We start from the raw sequence: 18,000 nt of genomic DNA on the forward strand, positions 1-18,000 counted from the left end.
GTTTTCACACACTGGTAAAAAATTCAATACCTTTCTTTTAAATTACTTCCATTAAGATTTTTTATTTTAAAATTTCTTACATTTTTTACATTTCTTTTTAATTATGAGGTCCCTAGTGGGTTCCAGATCCCTTGTTTAAAGCCAAATAAAACAAAGGCAGTCATAAAAATTGCTGTGAATAGTGTTAACCTGGATTAGTTTTTTTCCATCTTAAATTAAAAGGTTTAACTGCGTATACAACAAATCCAGAATTTAATGGGTTGAGGACGCATTTCAGTGTGCGCAGAGGTGCATTTAAAGATAAGCTGCAAAGCAAAAGACTTTAATGCTGCATGCCCAAGCCTGTACCTCATCAGCAGAGGGGTATTGATAGCTAAAAGAGTCCTGAAAAGAGGAAGACACAGTTAACGGAAACTATGAGGAGGGGGAAGATGCCTGAGCAAAAAGAAAGGAAGAGACATAAACATCCAGACAAAATATAAACAAAAATACAGACACTGAGAAATACAGCTTTTAAAAAAAAAAAAAAACTCTGTCCCCTTGTTTTGCAACTTCCAATAAGTGAGTTTTATCTAATAGTGTAATTTTTAACACAGACAAAATATGAGTACCGATGCATTCTTACCAATAAAGACGTAAGGAACTTGTGCAGGTAGACAATCTGGATACAGCCAAGTCTCAAGATAACTTTCCCATCCACTTTGGAGGTGTCAGTGTAGCCTTCACCTTCGGTGGCCCCGGGATACAATGTCATCTTAAAGCTGAACACCTCTTCTCCAACGATTGACACCGCCTGGTAGTATACACAAAATAAAAAACAGAATTGGAGCACAGAAACCTGCTTGCAAACATGGAAAAAAAAAAAACATGAATGTTCCCTTACCTTTTTATGTATGGTCTTTGGGTCCACATCAAGAACCACAATGTCGCGTAGACGAGCAAAAACATCTGTTTCTTTGGCCTGGACCACCACAGATGCATCAATGCCTGACAAATGAAATCAACATGTTTGGTTAACTTGCAGAAAATGTATACATCATTTCAAAATACACTGACTTTTAAGAACAGACACATTCGTTTTTGTCTACCTTGAACCCGAATGTCAGCAATGTTGCTTCTGTCGTCGCCAACAGCCACTCTGAAAGAGCCGAGTACGGCAGACAGCTTAAAGTTCACAACGCCAGAGTCCTTCGAACCCTTAGACACTACCAAAACATAGACACAGAGTTAACACACTTAAACAACACATAACGTTTGAATCTAAAAACAGTACTGTCTGCAACATGCGTGAACACAAGCAAAACAGGTACTGTTTCAGACCCTGTTAGTACATGGCATGTCAAGACCAGTGCAAATGTCAAGAAAACAAAAAACATTAGTTACCCAAGAAAAAACCTACAAAGTGGAGACAAAGACAACATGGGTGCATGAGCGATATTCAGTATCTACCCAATAATTTGCCATCATATTAAAACACATTTGTTTCCACAAAGCGCTTATGCGTTATTCATACCCGTCTTCCCTGCTGCTGCTCTCTCCGCTCGTCTCTTGGTTTCTCTGTCTTTTGAAGCTGTGAGGTCTTGAGGTATTGCTGAATTTATGTAGTTGATGGTAGACAGTAAAGCTTTAGTGTGCAGCAGGAAGTCCAGTGAGGAAAACTCCACCTATATGGAAAAAAAAGTTCCAAATTTCCAATTAAAACTTTCCAATATTTTTTCCCCCAAATTAAACATTATTCAAAATTCCAAATAAAAAGACTAATGTAATTTTAATTTTGCTTTAAAAAATTATTTTGTGCATGTGTGTATATACACACACATACCATTATATACATACTAATATATATAAAAAAAAAATACACACACATATACATACATATATACATCTGGTGTCAGCTATCCTTGTATGGAATCTCCATAGGTGTAATGGTGTATTTATAAATACATACATATTTGTTTATTTTTTTTTATTTATTTTAGAAAAATATGTTGTAAATAAATAAAGTTAAGTAAATAAATTTAGATATAGGTTATATAAATATTTATATTGAAATACATTGAAATATTTTCTAAATGTATATTGTTTGTGTGTGTATTAATATATACATAATATACAAAGTACACACACATATATTACGTAAACAAACTTATTTTGGATGAGATTAATCACTAATTATTGTTTTGACTGCACTAATATACATGCTGAAATGTAGCAAATGTAACATTTATTTCATTTGAAATGCATTTATTTGACATTTTTACATTTAAAAAAAAGTAGAATAACTGAATGAATAAATGACAAAATATATATAGAATGAATAAGTAAACAAATAAGTTGTAGGATTACTGACATTTATTATTTGGAACTGTAAACTTAAAACATACCTTTAGTGCCTGTTCTGTATTATTAAACATGGTGTTGAAGCTGGGTCCATTAACATCAGCCTGAAGGACATAAAAAAAGCCATGCAGACCAGCACCAATTAAACCATTCAGTTAAAACAACCCGTTTAAGAGAGTGCTTTATATAGTGTTTAATAAACTAAACGTTCATGTTTACTTTGATGTACTCCACTTTCAATAGATCAGAGCCATGCTTGTCTGAAGAGGTAATTAGATGAAGTGGCTGATTTTGCTCATCTGAAACACATACACACAAGAATGAGAGCAACGGCATCTCTGAAACAACATGATTGAACTACTTCAAACAACAAAAGCTTAAATCACACTTTATATGCGTGCATGTACCTTTTATCTGGCAGTAGTCCAGGCTGATCTTGCGCAGGTAAGATGTGACAGTGAGATCAAAGGTCCGTATCTTGCCCTCCGCACCCAGCTGAGACACATTAAAAGCCAATACGACATCCTCCTGAGCAGCCTGCCTCGTGAGCTCCAGCAACACCTACACACGCACATACACACACACAAACACATATATAGACACATATACATCACTTCACACCGAAACACACAATGGTCTACACAAGCACAAACAGGAATCATACACATAACAGCTTTCATCAACTGATGGAATGCTGAAAGGTTTTTTTAATGAAATGCGGGCTCTTGTGCCCAGTGAGTGCAAATGGTTGTGGCATGGTGTGAACAAAGTGATGAAGAACGTACTGCTTTGACTTCAAACTGAAACTGCACTTCGGTCAGTTCCTCTAAGGTTGATCTGAGAGAGTCTTCATCTGCTGATTTCTCACTGGTGTCTTCTTCAGATTCTGAACACACATGTACAGCATAAACGGTGTGAGTGCATATAGAACCCTGCAGGAAAACGTGTCTAACTCTATTCAGTTAAAGACGAAGACAGAAGATTTGTTGAATTCTGACCTGACTCCACTGTATAGGACAGAACTGTGGGGTCTAAACCCAAAACCTTTGGCCTGGCATCAGACAGCGACATCCCCAAAACCTTCAGAAGAACATCAAGATTATAATACAAACAACAGCAAATTATGTAAGTATGCAGAAAGCTCAAACCTCTAACCAGCATTAGCTTTTTTTTTTAAAGAAGGAATTATGATAAATAATCATAATAATAATAGTAATAAAAATAATAAAAAACTTAGTTTTCCATCTAATTTTTCCAACAAACTACCTTTTAATGTTTTTGAAAGATGTATATTATGCTATAAATACAACATAAACTGTAAAAGTGTTAAAATCTCTTTTTTAATTTAAATTGTTAGCAATTTGCCAATTTAATACATTTCATGTATTTCTGTTACTGCTGAACTTTCAGCAGCCATTCAAATAACCAAGTAATAATCATACTCCATTGTGATGCAGTGTCAAGATACAGTGTCAAGTGTTCAAATTATGAATTTTTTTTGATGAATAGACTTATTTCAAATGGGTATTTATTAACCTTAATTATTCATGTAATGCAGCCTTGCTGAATAAATGTTTTCATAAAGTATTCAAAATTCACAAACCTCAAACGGTAGATATTTATATATTTAAATGTACTAGAAGATAATATCTAGAGCATCCTTTAACATTTGCTTCGCAAAGTAAACTAGTAAGGGCTTTTTCTTGCTTGTTGAGGCAGTAAGTTGACTAATAAGATACAGCACAGGGCTCATTGGTTAGCGAGACAGTGATACTGATTGTGGATAATGTCTTTCCTGAGTTGTGTAATCTGTGGAGACTGAAGCTGCACTGTCACGCTCACAGAACAACTTCACCAATTAAATATAAAAGCAAGCAGCACTTCAGACTTAGCACATGACTATGAAAGCAAGAAGTACATTGTGATTCGTTTTACAGGCTTGAAATATTCATGTTTTTTTTACACAACAGCAATGACAATATCAAATACCTGTGGCGTTCTACCAGGAAACTACTATTCATAAGTCATATCTTATTAAGTGTGCGAGGAAGCAACACATCAGCCAAAACAGAGAGAGTGCGTTTCTGTGTTTCCTGACCTTTTCTGTGGGGGTGCTAGGAGGGCTTGAGGTAGTCTGAGGGAGAGGAATACTGTCCACCAGCTCCAAAACACCCTGGAGCTTCTGATCAGAAATCTTCACATGAAGTAACGGCAGCTCTCCTGATACTTTGAACCTGGAAATGAACAGACTTTAGTGCATGTGTGAGGATTAAGAGAGAGACGCGACATAGAGCGAGGGCTAACCTGGGCATACGGGAATCTTTGTCCACCATACATTTAGCAAGCTGAAGTGTGACGTCCATCGGCTGCAGGATGTGCTGATGGGTGAAGCCTTTAACACGAGCATTTTTCCATTTCTCTCCTTCAAAAAGAAAAGCCGTTGGTGAGAAATTGTTTGTGGAGAAAGTTTGGTTTCTTCCATGTGTTTAATGTGTACCTGATTTGCTGTAGAGTATCTGGACACTGCGGAGCTCCAAGGAATATCTTTCATAGGCTCTATCCATGATTTCCTCCAGCGATGAGAAACTGGCGGATACCTGCTGATGGCTTCCCTGGTCTACGCTGTTTAACTTCACACACGCATATATTTACAGTCAGACGTTACGAACAGAAACAGCTCCCTCTCTTAATTTATGTTTTTACTTTCCCCCCTCACCTGCAGGTAACCGAAATCAACGATCATTAGGTCTGAATTGCTATCATAGAATCCAGACTTGGGCAGCAGCAAGTAGGAGGGTTTCAGATCAATCCTCAAGTCAAGCACCTTACGCGTCTCAATAATGTGAGACAAGCCTAGGTTCAAATAAAAGGGAAGTGTTAAAGATGACTACTCACATATTCGCTCAATGTGACAACTATTCTGTGGGCATGATGGGAAATGAGGAGAACGTTACCACTGGCTGTCTTCTCTTTGATCTCCTCAAGTTTGCTGAGAGTTGCTGAGGTGATGACCTCCAGATCAACTCCTTTTCCCGTCTTAAAGAATTCTGTGATGCTGATGACAGTCAGCTACAAAACAGACAAACAAACAATATTTTGGAGTCATTTGAGTCTACTGCCCATTCACACCATTCACACGATATTAGCATCCACACCAAAGGACAATATTGTAATGTGTTTTTTAAGCACACACTTGTCTGCTGCTTTAAATGATTAAATTCGTGATAGTAAAATTAATTGTGACTGGGTGTCAATGATTTTACCATTCATCAGCTGAAATAAAAAAAAAATTCTGGAATTGATTCCAACGATATGGTTTCTCTGTGCCTTTATCATTATAATTGTGGTCTGGAGTCTGCTATGCTTTAATACTGAGAAAGATTTTTAGAATTATATCTTTAAAGTTATCATCCTTGGTGTGAATGGGCCTTGTGTGTCTAAATATTTAAATATCAAATATTTGATATTAACTTAAATAACAACAACAACAACACACACACATATGTATGTATGTGTATACACTCCATTTAATCAAAAACCCCAATGCCTCTCTCTGAAATCAAGGCATAACTAGTGCTTGTGTGTCTCTTACAGCATCATATATTATCTCTACAGGCTGCGAGTGGACTCTGAGGAGCTGGTCAGCAGTGCTGTCCTCTGGATTGAGCTCAAAAAGCACGCTGAGCAGAGAAGAGTCAGAACCTCCGACTGACGCTATGAGAGACGGCACCTCCCCCTGCTGCTGCAGACCAGTCACGTACCAGTGCTCCAGCTTAGCCTCCACCCTACACAACACACATAGCTTATACTATACATATATCTCTATATATTTGCTGGCCAATGCTAAAGGTTTCATGTAAGTACGTGTAATACTGTACGTACCTGATGGCCTGTGCTCCTGGTCTCTGTGAGATGGACGTACTGAGGTCAATCATTTGCACTTTGAGTATCTCTGGAACGCCAGGCTTCTCTCTGAATGTTACTGAGGTGCTCAACAATTTAAAATTGACAATCACAGCTACATACTGCACATAAGAACAAATACACATAAACATGTGAGTATTGTTCAGGATAAGCAGGATATGCAGTATTTGAATATGCTAAGAAGTTGGCTAAGGTGACCACACCTTCACAAAACATACTAATTATTTCAGCCATTAATTTCACAGAAAAACAGTGACTTCAAAAGGTAGTAGTACAGAGTATTTCCCACTCACGTGTTTTGGTAAGGCCAGGTTATGAGAGCTCCCACTGTAGCCAATAGCTGTGTAGAGTTTCGTTTTTTCTTCAGGAGTTATGATGGAATCAATACCTGTACAAAAAGAGCATATGTACATTAAATATTTGCATGTATTCATAGCTAGCAATTATTTTAGAGCATAACACTCACTCTCAGGCTCTTTATCTTCCTCTTCCTCTTTCTTCTTCCCTTCTTTCTTGCCAAAAAAGCTGCTGAAGAAGCCACCTCCACTTTGTTTCTGAGTGGCAGCCTTTTTAGCAACCAGCTTCTGTCCTGACCGAACCACCTGTGAAGAGAGACAAAGTCAACTTACTAGACCAGATGAAAAATATAAAAACACCAGTACGGCTTTATATGGTATGGTTTCTTTTTTGACACATTTTGTTTTACCTCCATCTGAACCTGCTGTCTGGCCAATACAATGTTGAACACATCCAGAGATTTCTCCAGGTCCTGAAATAAAATACAATAATTAAATGTTGAACAAAGTGTATAACATATTTAAGAATGATATAGGAAAAACAAATAATTAATTGTAAAATAGTATATGTAACACATTTTTTTTAAATCATTATAAATTATTTCGGCATAACAATTTAAAGCAATTTAAAATCTATCATTAATTACTCATCCTCACATCCTTACTAACTTTCTGGGCACTGAATGTGTCAGTGGTGTTGCTGTCTACAAAAGGGACAGAAAGCTCTCAGATTTAAACAAAAATGTCTTAATTTGGGTTTCAATGTAATTTATGAGAGAAAATTTGATTTTTGGTCTTTAAAGGCCTATGCCTTTAAAAACCTGAATGGCTAAAACACAGAGCTTCTTAACATTTTGTTTCTTTGTTGAGCAAATTTGTGCAAAACCCGATTAATTTAAATGCATTGGTGTTATCTGGATAAACTATTCATCTAGTTCATACCTGGATCTGTTTCTCCATGTCTTCTCGGACTTTACCCTGTGTGAGTTTTATTTTGTATGCAGCTTTGTAGGCCTTAAGTGTGTGCCTGTGCTTCTTGATGTTGTTCCAGTCCCACATCCGGTTAAAGTGCCTGATATGCACTTCCAGTATACTGCTGATGCTGTATTTCCACCTGACCAATCAAAGGGGATGTTAGAAACACCAGGCACCAATCAATCAGCCATATAAAACATTATCATATGATCTTACAATGCACTTACCATTGCCTTGCATTTCGGTGAACTGGAACATCAGGTCTAAACTTTCTGTAGGGGCCATTCTTCACCATGCAATCTATAGACTCCAACAGATCCACCATAGACAGGTACTAGAAACAACCAAAAAAAGTCTTACTAACCCCAAAGTTAATGCTTAAGGCACATGATGGTGGCCATATAGTTATACCTGTGGCTTGGTCATCTCAATTGCAATGTTCTGAACCTCAAGGTGCAGATTTGCTTTAGGTGATTTTAACTCAACTTCAGCATTAGGGTTGATGCACATCCTTGCAGAAGCAAATATGGGTTTGAAAACTGTATAAAGAAACAAATCAGTTCATCATGATGGGTGCAATGATTTATGTTGATCATGCATCCTTTAACCTTTAAACTCATTTCATTTCATTTTCTCTCATTGATAAAAAGTCAGTGCATTCACATGCATGTTAAATGTAGTAGTATTGGCACTCTTAGTGATATTTTTGGTTTAACTAGTTTATGTAAATATGGGGCTGTAGCAGAAATAGTACACACTGTGATTAGTGAACTTTGTGTGCTATAAGGAGGTGTGTCATGTGCACCGTTTGAGATCACATAGCATGTTTAAATAGCATTTAAAAAAGAAGCAATGGTAGGTAACACAGCCAAAGATGATACATCATTATTACTTTTTTACCATCTACAATTAATATTTACTTCTCCTAAGGCTTTCAACATCCATGTTGTTCTATTTTGTTATCTTGTCTATTCTTTTAGTGCCTCTTCAGTTAAGCAAGCCAAACATACTAACAAAGTTATACTAAGCAGTTCCAGGCCAGATAATAGAAAATATAGCCATGATCTTTTTGTCGATAAGAAAATATAGAACAAGTAACAATATGAAAATACATACTGTACTGATAGCCTGGCAGTTCTTCATTTTTTGTGCTGATTCCCACTTTCAGCTTATCCTGCAAACACAAAAAAGTGATTGAGATATTTTTATTATTCTTAAATGTAAATACATAGTAAGTCTGGCACTATTCTTCTGTTTTTCATTTCCTCTATGTTCACTGCAAAAAAGTTGAACTGAAAACTTTACTTCTAAATTTTTAATTTCTCAGTATGTACGTAGTGTGATCCCATTTGTTTTAATCACAGCAGCACAAGAGGTACATGAACTGCAAAGGTCAGTGTAAAAGGTGTTTATCTAGAATTTGAGAATAATCCAATACTTCACAGAGACCTTGTGCCCATCACAAAATCCACATACATACACAACATAGAGATGTGCCAGTTGTAGGGGCCAAAAGAAATCTTATTTTTATGTTACTGAAGAAAGCCATCCACAATGAGGTGGACAGCTTTGTCATCTTTATGCAGCACAATATTATTCAAAATGCATTTAGGCCTCAAAAGTGAGTATGTCCTCTTGACCAGTAAGAAAAAAAATATCCCCCACACAGATTACACAAACTACAAACACACAGGGATGTGCATCACAAATCAGTCACAGCTGATAGCTTTATAACTTCTCAAGCTTATAAAGATATATTTACACATTGTTAAACCATAAATACACCTATTTGTTTATATATTGACTCATTTAATGTATACAGCAGAAGAAGAGCCAGATCAGAGTATGGCTGTTTATTTAATACAGTAGGGGTTCTAACATTGGTTGTGCAGCACAACCAGGCCTGGACAGATACAGCAGATAGAGAGCATGTGCAGAACAGAGTTAATTATGTCTCTTATCTGGTTATGGCAGCCCGTGTTCAGTTAAATGCAAAACTCAGTTCAGTTAAGACCAACTTCTTTTGCTTCTTTTAAACTAGACTAAGAAAGATTAACAGATATATAGAGAGAGATTAAAAGATAAAAAAAAGTGGTAGAGTCTATGCAAACTTAACCATTGCTGCTGTACTTGATGTCACAAGCCTTGATGAGAGATAAGATCATAAATGAATAGTGATCAAGCTCTAAAACGTTAAATACATATGACGTTTTAGTGGTTCTTAACTTTTATTATGTTTTATAATTTGTTTCTTTGTAGTAACTACAGTAATCTCAATGTATCTGCTAACCCAATTAAATTGCAAGCCTTTCGAAAAACACTTTCACTGACTGAAGAATTTTTTGTACTGGTTGTAAGCACAGATCTTCCCACACTTTTCTGTAGACATTCACACACAAATAGAAGCAGGTGGGTTGTTGTAACAGGATTTTAAAAATGCAGTTTATACTTCCTTATACCTGTTTCTTCTAAATGAAAAGGTGAATTCATCCAAAACATATTTCTGTCATCAATTACTCACCCTCATGTTGCTCTATTTCAAGATTTTCCATTTATATTCAAACCACAAATGAAGAGGTTTTAATGAAAATTGGGACATTTTCGTTTCATATATAAACACTGATCAGCACACATTCAATGAGCACAACACATATGGTAAAAGGAAGCTCAATCTCGCCTGACGTGCAAGAACAAACCTCACTGTGCATCAAGCCAGTGTGGGTGATCATGTTTGATGTGCTCTTATAAGCAGCAATCAATGTTTATATGTAAATATATCTTATCAAATCATGTGTCTCTTCAAAATGAATTAAACCACCTAAGGATTACTTTTACAATGTCCTTATGAAGCATCATAGTTTTGGTTTAATGGACCTTAGAAGCATAGAAATCTATCATTTAAAAAAAAGTAACAAGAACAGGAACAAAAGTCTCACTGGTTTAAAACAACTTGAGCGTGAATAAATGATGACGGATCGATTTTTAAACTTTTTTTAAAATGGTGCTCCATTTTCAACATGGTAGTCTTCAATACTATGAAAATCTGAATTTAAACAATACTTTAGAGCTTGACTGTTAGGAGTAGAAAAGGCACATTACCACTATTTCCTCCCATGAGCCTCTATAGAAGATTGGGCTGTTCACGTTCCAATAGGCACAAAAACACTCCAGGCGGCCCAGCTTATATAGAGGATACATACAGACTCGCGTTATACACAACCACATCTGTACTATGAGATTATGCTATTATTAGACATATAAGACGTATACTTTGATGGTTTACCTTGTAGATGATCTTGGCTGCTTCATTCAGAATGCAAGGCTTCCAGTTCTCATCTGCTGTCTATAAGAGAGAAAAACTATATTGAAAGACCAGAGCATGCAAATAAGAACTGCTCACTTCATATTAATCGTAATTGCAAACGATCTTTATTTTGTGACATTTATACAAATGTGTTTTGAAAGAGCACCTGTAGACTGAGTTCTGAAAGAGTTATGCCCATAGCAAGAGGTCTTTCAGGATCTGACACCTAAAGCACAGACGGAAAATTTAAATATATCATCTAATAACGCAAATCTTCATTAGTATGTTCAAAAATACACATAACTCAAGAGATGAACTATACGGACAGTACTTACATCATCCTCGTATCTGATGTGAATGCTGGTGATTTTGACCTGAAGGTTTTTGATAACTTGTGTAGCCAGTTTCTCAGCAAACGTGTCCTTCTTTTCTTCCTGGGGCTTCTCTGAAATGAAAAATAATTTAGTAAACACACCATAATTCCATCCGATTTGTCATTCTAATACCGTATACAATCTAATACTCGTGCAAACATATTTGGTTCAACAAACGCAATAAAGCTATTAAAACTATTTGCTTATATTTGCCACGATCACAGTCATTCAGTCACCTGGGCCACCCACCTGCTTTATGTTCATACTTTTTAGATCTCCTAAAGGGTTTTTTACGCTTTTTAAGCTTACGTCCTTTGTCTTACCAAGTGCAGCATTGGGAGAGAGAAAAATGTTGGTGAGGTAGAAAAGAACTAGTGCAGCAATAAATACATAAATACTCTTGGATTAAACAAACATAGATCTGCACCAAGGAAAACCAAGTAGTGGGAAAGGAAAAAAAATGTTTGCAAATATACACCCTCAATGCACACTTTCAAATAAAAAAAGTCCCTTTGAGATGAGCGTATGACTAGCTATAGGAATGGGTCTGTACGTACCCCGTGGATTCTTATACACATAACTCTCCAGATTAAACACAAACTCTCCAGCCTGAGAGCCTGCCCTCCGTCGGATGCAGCACAAAGCAAACACACACAGCTGTTAGGGACAGAGATCTAAATGGATGGATGGATGGATGGATGGATGGATGGATTGGTGGGTTGATACATGATATTAAACTCATATAGCACTAATAATAATACTAATAAACTGATTTTCTAAAATAAGTTTTATACTGAGGCAACTGACAGACAAATGTGTTATAATAAATCTATTTTAAAAAAAGAAAGAAAGAAAAAACAGCATTATTGTTAAGTATTACAATTTAGAACAACTGTTTTCTATTTTAATATATGTTTTTTTTTTTTTTTTATGTAATTCGTTCCTAATGTTAAAGCTGATGGCATTACTTTTAGTCTTAAGCGTCAAATTCGTCAGACAGCATGCTAATGTGCTGATTTAAGAAATAATGATTTGTTATAAAATGATTATTCAATGAATTGAAAGTGCAAAAGAACAAGCATTTATTTGAAAAATATTTTTGGTAAAATTTCAAATGTCGTTACTGTCGCTTTAGATCAATTTAACGTATCCTTGCTGAATAAAAATGTTAATTTCTTTTGAAAGAAAAATTTTTTACTTTTGAATAGCACTGTAATAGTTTTATTAAAACACAATAAATGTTACGTATTAAAGATGGGATATTTTGTATGGAATCTGCTATAGAACAAACGCAGATTCGATTAGGAAGAAGAAGTGCTCCTGGTAGTTGGGACTTCTGGGATGCTGGTTAGAAAGTCCCTGAAACACTACGAGGGAGTTTACATGATCTTTAAGAAGGTTTCTTAGTTTTGGTTTCTTTAATATCGTTACATAGAAACAGCAATTCAATTCACATGCCCTGTTAATGAGAAACTGTTCGTTAAGGTTTAAATGTTTGTCATATTATATCTCTGTCCTTTTAAGTTAGTGCTAGAAGATTATCTAAATTTTAAAACAAAAGCAACATTGGCTGAGACTGATACAATGCAGAACTAATGTGCAAATGCAAATAAATGGAGGAAGGAATGATGAAGCTGGAACCGAATGATTATGGTATGATTGGATGGGATTAAATGAAATAATTAACACCAGTTAATAGGTATCCTTTTAATAACTGCAAATGAACGGTAATCAGCATAAAAAACAGAACTATTAAATTTTTATGCAAAATTTGACTATGTACTAATTAATTAAAGAAAGTACTATGTCCTTCGCATATAAACAAGTGTTCCTCACCTCTGCGTGCGACCAGCTGCAGGGTTTCCTCAATTCGCTGAAGCTCCTTCTGTTTGGCCTCCTGCTGGTAACGCTCTTCTTTAACTGGATCATATTTAATCGCTTTAAACACACAACATGCACACAGTTAGAGGTAAACAAACATCAAAGATGCCATTTGCATCATTAACACCTCAGAAGCCTTTAATTTATTACTAATGTGTTTTTCCACTACTGCCACATAACACTGTGTTTGTCATACCCATAAAGGTACAGAGGAAAACCAAACACTAGCTCAGTCAACCATGTAATAACAGAAAAGCAATTTACAATGGCCATCTCCTACAATTTGAACTGTGGCTTATAAGTAGCTCCAGTCTAATGCTGCTCATTCAAGCAGACTTAAGGCTTTCGTTGTCCTCTGAATTGGAATCCGCTTGTGAAGCTCTATCAGGAAGGACCGGTTCAGACCAATCCAAGTGAGAAACAAAAAACGCAATGCCTGCTATTGTTTATGCTGCCACTGTTTATCTCTCTTCACTAGAGTAATGGAAGATGCAGTTGCAAAAATTAAACAAACAGTCTCATATGAAGAAATTGACACTTGTTATTTTTGGTCTGTAGAGACCAAAAGGGTCTTTGGAGTTCCTGAGGCAATTCGGGCCATTAGATATACAGTCTATTCATCAGAATCAGAAAGAGCTTTATTGGCAAGTGTGCTAGGACACAGAAGGAGTTTTTCTTGATATTAAAGCTTTGTTAATAAAAGTGAGTTTGCATCTATGCATCTTTCAGCAATGTTGAAAGATAAAGTCCTGTGTGTACGTCTCAATACAGCAACAACGTTTGATTGGCGGGTAGAAGTTGACGGCCTTCATTGCAAAGGACAGACAGAAAGTAGCAGACTTTCATGCTTAAAAAAAAATGAAAAATCATTTTATTCCATTTTACTTACAAAACATGCATTATACGGAATTGATTGGTCTAGAAGATGAAGCAGACTCCAAAAGAATAGAAAAAAGGTTACTAATACCAAATTTGAACAAACACTCTCAAAACTCTTGATTGATACACCGTCAATGAATACTTGCTTTCAATGGCTCTATGAATAAACACTTGTATTTGTATGATTAAACACCGTAACCAAAAGGTATGTATAAAAGAATCAGATAAACAAGAGAATCTTAACGGACTGGGTCCCAAGCCACCACCTTGCTTTACCCACCTTCTTCACCTGGCTTACCATTGTAAGGTGAGGAAAATAACTTAGACTCAGCTGCAACATGTAAAAGACAACATCAGTTGAAGCAGCCAATGTGATATTGAAAATATATATCGCATCAAAGAAATTTACTATGTGTATATGTACTTACTTGCTATAAAAATATGTTTACAAATGGGTCTAAGGAAATGATGTGAGTGTCACTGAATGCTTTTTATAATAGTAATTATTGAAAGCACTGATATTATTACAAATGATTAAAATCATATATATTATGTATTGTAAGTATACAATATTTTGTGAGTAATAACTACATTTTCTTTGTTTAATTCAACATTGTATAATGCAAGACACTACACCCCTCATTTAAGAGGCAGTAATCCATCTGGATTATAAATAAACCCTGCAAATAATTTCTAAGAGGAGGTGTTATAACAATACATGAAAGAAATTTCCAGACAAATTACCGCAGTAAAGTGCCATGAGATAAATAGCATGGTGCTTCAGAATAGATGTAAAAACAACTTCCACATTAAGAAAATGTTGCATTAAAAGAACATGAGTAAAACAAAAAAAAACAACAACAAGCACTCACTTGCACCAGGAACCACCAGAAGGTATAATCCATCCAATGTAGCCACCACTGCCTCATTGTACAGGTTTTTCCAAGGGATCTTCAGAGTCAGTTTACCTTAAGAGCAGATATTTTCCATTAGCATTAAGCTATTCCCATGTGTCTCAGTTACACACATTGGTAAAGTACAGTGCAACCACGGTGACTAGGCAGATTTCAAGCTAGGTTTGTTCAAAATGACTTGTTAGACAGACTTGTTGGAAAAAGTAGTTTTGTTAAAGAATGAGGGCAAAACTTGAAATATTTTTGTCATTCCAGATCATGGTTTATTTGGTAACTTTGTTAAATGCTCCTGATTAGAAGATTTTGTTAAAAGTAAAAAATAAGGAAAAGGAATTTCACAGTGCTACTCAGACTAGCAAGTCATCCTTGTTAACCAATTACTTTTTACTGCTTGACATATTGGCACACTGTCCAGCAGAAATTGTAAGTCATCTGACTGGATCATGTGATAACACAAACTGATTTCAACAAGCTTCCTTTTATTGGCAAAACATCTGTGCTGTTTGCTGCAACTGTACAACATTTATACAACATTGCTGAAATGGATCGAGTTTAACAACAGTGTCACATTGCTTCCACAACCTCTATTGTGATTATTTATGAATAGAAGTATTCATTGAAAGATTGCTTAAACTCAACCTCAAATCTATTGAGGAAAAATTGGAGACTCCAATATACATCAACTTTTACTACTGCTCAGCTGTCTTCATTACATTTGGAGTGTGATCTCTTCAAGCAAACATCAGGCAGTGAAATAAAATCATTTTTATTTGACTGTTACTGCAGTAAGTTCAATCAGTCAACATAATCTCTCTAGAGCAGCACAAAATAGGAAGTGCAATCTATCAAACTGAAAACAAACTTTCTACTTCAGTCTCCTTGGTCGCAATTTATCAACACACAAGCCAGAATATTACAAAACTACAAATTTCATACTTTCAGATACAGATTTAACTTTCCATTTGAATACTCACCAATCTGACCAGCCTTGACTTTGAAAGGGACATCAAACTCGCTCTAAAGAATAAGAATAAATGGGTAAAATGGGTTTGAAAGGCAGATTTCAAGAATTCAATATGGGAGAGCCCGTCTTGTACACATACACATGGTGAAACTCTGTTTATTCAAATGTAGTTGTGGTCACTTCAGCAAATCTCGCTGTTTTAGCACGCTCTTGATTCAGAAGACGCTTCAGTGTCTACCACCAACCACAGTGTTACATTTGCAGACATGCACGCTCTATTCAGCGTGTGTTGCTATGTTCCACATTTTGCGGCATGGCATCATGTTAATAATAACACAAATCTATATTGAAGTAGTAGAAAACATTTAATCGTAAATGTAAAGTAATGTAATAAAAGGAATAGGTCACTCAAAAATAAAAATAATTGTGTCAACATTTACTCACCCTCAAGTACTTCCAATCATGTATGACTTTCTTTTGTATGGTTTCAAAATATCTTCTTTCGTGTTCAACAGAACAAATAAATTCATGAGTAAATGATGACAGAACCTTGATTTTTGGGTGAACCAATCCTTTAATATTTTCCAAAACACACTTACCAAAGCATTTTCTTTCACTCTCAGATTTTCCAACACTACATTTCCTAAAAAATGAAATGAAAATGTTAGTAAATGACTGTATTGTACATTTTATCTCATTCACACTATATAATGTATACTGCAGATTGTACATGTATTATGTCTCTCAAAGACATCCGTATAAACATCTGAAGCTTTGAAAGCATCACAGATTAAAAAAAAGGTTACTATGAAATGCATAAACAATTGTATCCTGATATGACTGACCTCTTCTGACACTGACGGTAATTGGACTGGCATTACAGAAAAGAAGTAAATGTCAACCAAATCCGCCTATCTGATGCGGAGATGAAAATGTCACCATATTAAACTGCATGATGACAGAATAACAGGGCACCTATGCTGATTCAGCCAAGGTTTGTCTTAACCCCTATGGAGTATGTCACACCCATGAAAGCTGACTGTTCGATATAAAAAACCCCCACTTTGCTTCTCTCCTTCGCTTATTTTAAACAATACCAGAATTTTTTTGCAAGGAAATCTAATCTGTATTAAGGGTAAATCCAAGTATAACAGATTATCGGCTGGGTTTTGTGTATCACTGTTGGTTGAATTTTGAGAGGTGTACTTAAAAACTGAGGCAGATTGAGTGTGTGCTTGCAGAGGCGGGGTTTAAGCAGTCCAGCATACATTACTAGAGAAAAGCCTGCAGTTCCCACCAGAGGATCCACTGACAATGGCAATTTTTGACATTTTGATCAAAACTTGAGGTAAAAAAATAATAATTAAATACAAAACAATTAAATAGATGACATGTTAACAGTAGAATCTATTAAATGTTTTCATGCCATCATATGTTTTTTTATGATTCTAATGAACATGGTTTCAACTATCAATGGAATTAATCTGAAAGAATCTAGCTCAAGTTGTTCTGGCCTTGGCACATCCTGTAAGGTGACTAATCACGCAAGAGCATCACAGTAATTTGACTCCTTTCAAAGCCTATACCCTAGCATTAACTGAACCAACAAATATTTGCATATAAACCTGCAAACATTAAAAATACATTGAGAATGAAAAGGTTATGTTCCCATCAATGTTTGTGCATGACCAATAACTTTGTTATGTAAACAGTTTATATAAATGCAAAACTGTTTACATATGTTAAATGCCGTTAGTGATGATAGGAGTAATAGATAAATCCACAATAATATAGTGCCCCAGGTTTTTCCCAACATATATATGTTGAACAAAAAAAATTCCAAGGCATTTTAAACGTCTGAAATAAGAGTAAGTGTGGCACATACGGTTATTTATTTTTTTTTATAAACAAAATTAATGACATGATTAAACTTATCTAAGAAAATGCGGTCACCTTGAGCTTCACTTGCACAAATTCAACAAAACATAACAAACAGCAATGTTTGCAACAACTGTCCATTCATCTGCTCGGCTAATTATCGAGAGCCATTTTCTGTATCTTATCTACAAGACAACTGTCTTATGTAATATTTATGTAAACGGAAACGTAACGAGGGTTACTGTAATGATTTTACACAAAGGCTAATAAT

General features: G+C 35.6%; 1 protein-coding gene across 3 annotated transcripts in view; it reads right to left on the reverse strand.

Moving 5' to 3' along the window:
- vps13c (vacuolar protein sorting 13 homolog C) overlaps positions 1–18,000 on the reverse strand; it is a 45,045-nt gene that overhangs the window by 26,554 nt on the left and 491 nt on the right. Inside the window, exons 2-36 of one of the 3 annotated variants that reach the window (XM_043243578.1) lie at positions 16,451–16,494; positions 15,862–15,904; positions 14,846–14,941; positions 14,254–14,304; positions 13,050–13,151; positions 11,771–11,830; positions 11,463–11,531; positions 11,175–11,284; positions 11,006–11,065; positions 10,819–10,878; positions 10,635–10,715; positions 8,652–8,709; positions 7,947–8,074; positions 7,763–7,869; positions 7,503–7,674; positions 6,971–7,033; positions 6,731–6,866; positions 6,558–6,652; positions 6,223–6,365; positions 5,933–6,125; positions 5,295–5,409; positions 5,057–5,193; positions 4,838–4,970; positions 4,645–4,762; positions 4,439–4,574; positions 3,339–3,420; positions 3,126–3,226; positions 2,748–2,901; positions 2,560–2,639; positions 2,385–2,444; positions 1,514–1,664; positions 1,089–1,205; positions 884–987; positions 626–793; positions 349–384 (exon numbers count right to left, since the gene is read on the reverse strand). In XM_043243578.1, the coding sequence (XP_043099513.1) occupies positions 349–384; positions 626–793; positions 884–987; positions 1,089–1,205; positions 1,514–1,664; positions 2,385–2,444; positions 2,560–2,639; positions 2,748–2,901; positions 3,126–3,226; positions 3,339–3,420; positions 4,439–4,574; positions 4,645–4,762; positions 4,838–4,970; positions 5,057–5,193; positions 5,295–5,409; positions 5,933–6,125; positions 6,223–6,365; positions 6,558–6,652; positions 6,731–6,866; positions 6,971–7,033; positions 7,503–7,674; positions 7,763–7,869; positions 7,947–8,074; positions 8,652–8,709; positions 10,635–10,715; positions 10,819–10,878; positions 11,006–11,065; positions 11,175–11,284; positions 11,463–11,531; positions 11,771–11,830; positions 13,050–13,151; positions 14,254–14,304; positions 14,846–14,941; positions 15,862–15,904; positions 16,451–16,494 (3,563 nt within the window). The remainder of the gene's footprint in view (positions 1–348; positions 385–625; positions 794–883; positions 988–1,088; positions 1,206–1,513; positions 1,665–2,384; positions 2,445–2,559; positions 2,640–2,747; positions 2,902–3,125; positions 3,227–3,338; positions 3,421–4,438; positions 4,575–4,644; positions 4,763–4,837; positions 4,971–5,056; positions 5,194–5,294; positions 5,410–5,932; positions 6,126–6,222; positions 6,366–6,557; positions 6,653–6,730; positions 6,867–6,970; positions 7,034–7,502; positions 7,675–7,762; positions 7,870–7,946; positions 8,075–8,651; positions 8,710–10,634; positions 10,716–10,818; positions 10,879–11,005; positions 11,066–11,174; positions 11,285–11,462; positions 11,532–11,770; positions 11,831–13,049; positions 13,152–14,253; positions 14,305–14,845; positions 14,942–15,861; positions 15,905–16,450; positions 16,495–18,000) is intronic. The other 2 variants (XM_043243579.1, XM_043243580.1) reach the window with 2 other exon arrangements.

This window comes from Puntigrus tetrazona, chromosome 7 (genome assembly GCF_018831695.1).
Source record: "Puntigrus tetrazona isolate hp1 chromosome 7, ASM1883169v1, whole genome shotgun sequence".
Taxonomy (NCBI): domain Eukaryota; kingdom Metazoa; phylum Chordata; class Actinopteri; order Cypriniformes; family Cyprinidae; genus Puntigrus; species Puntigrus tetrazona.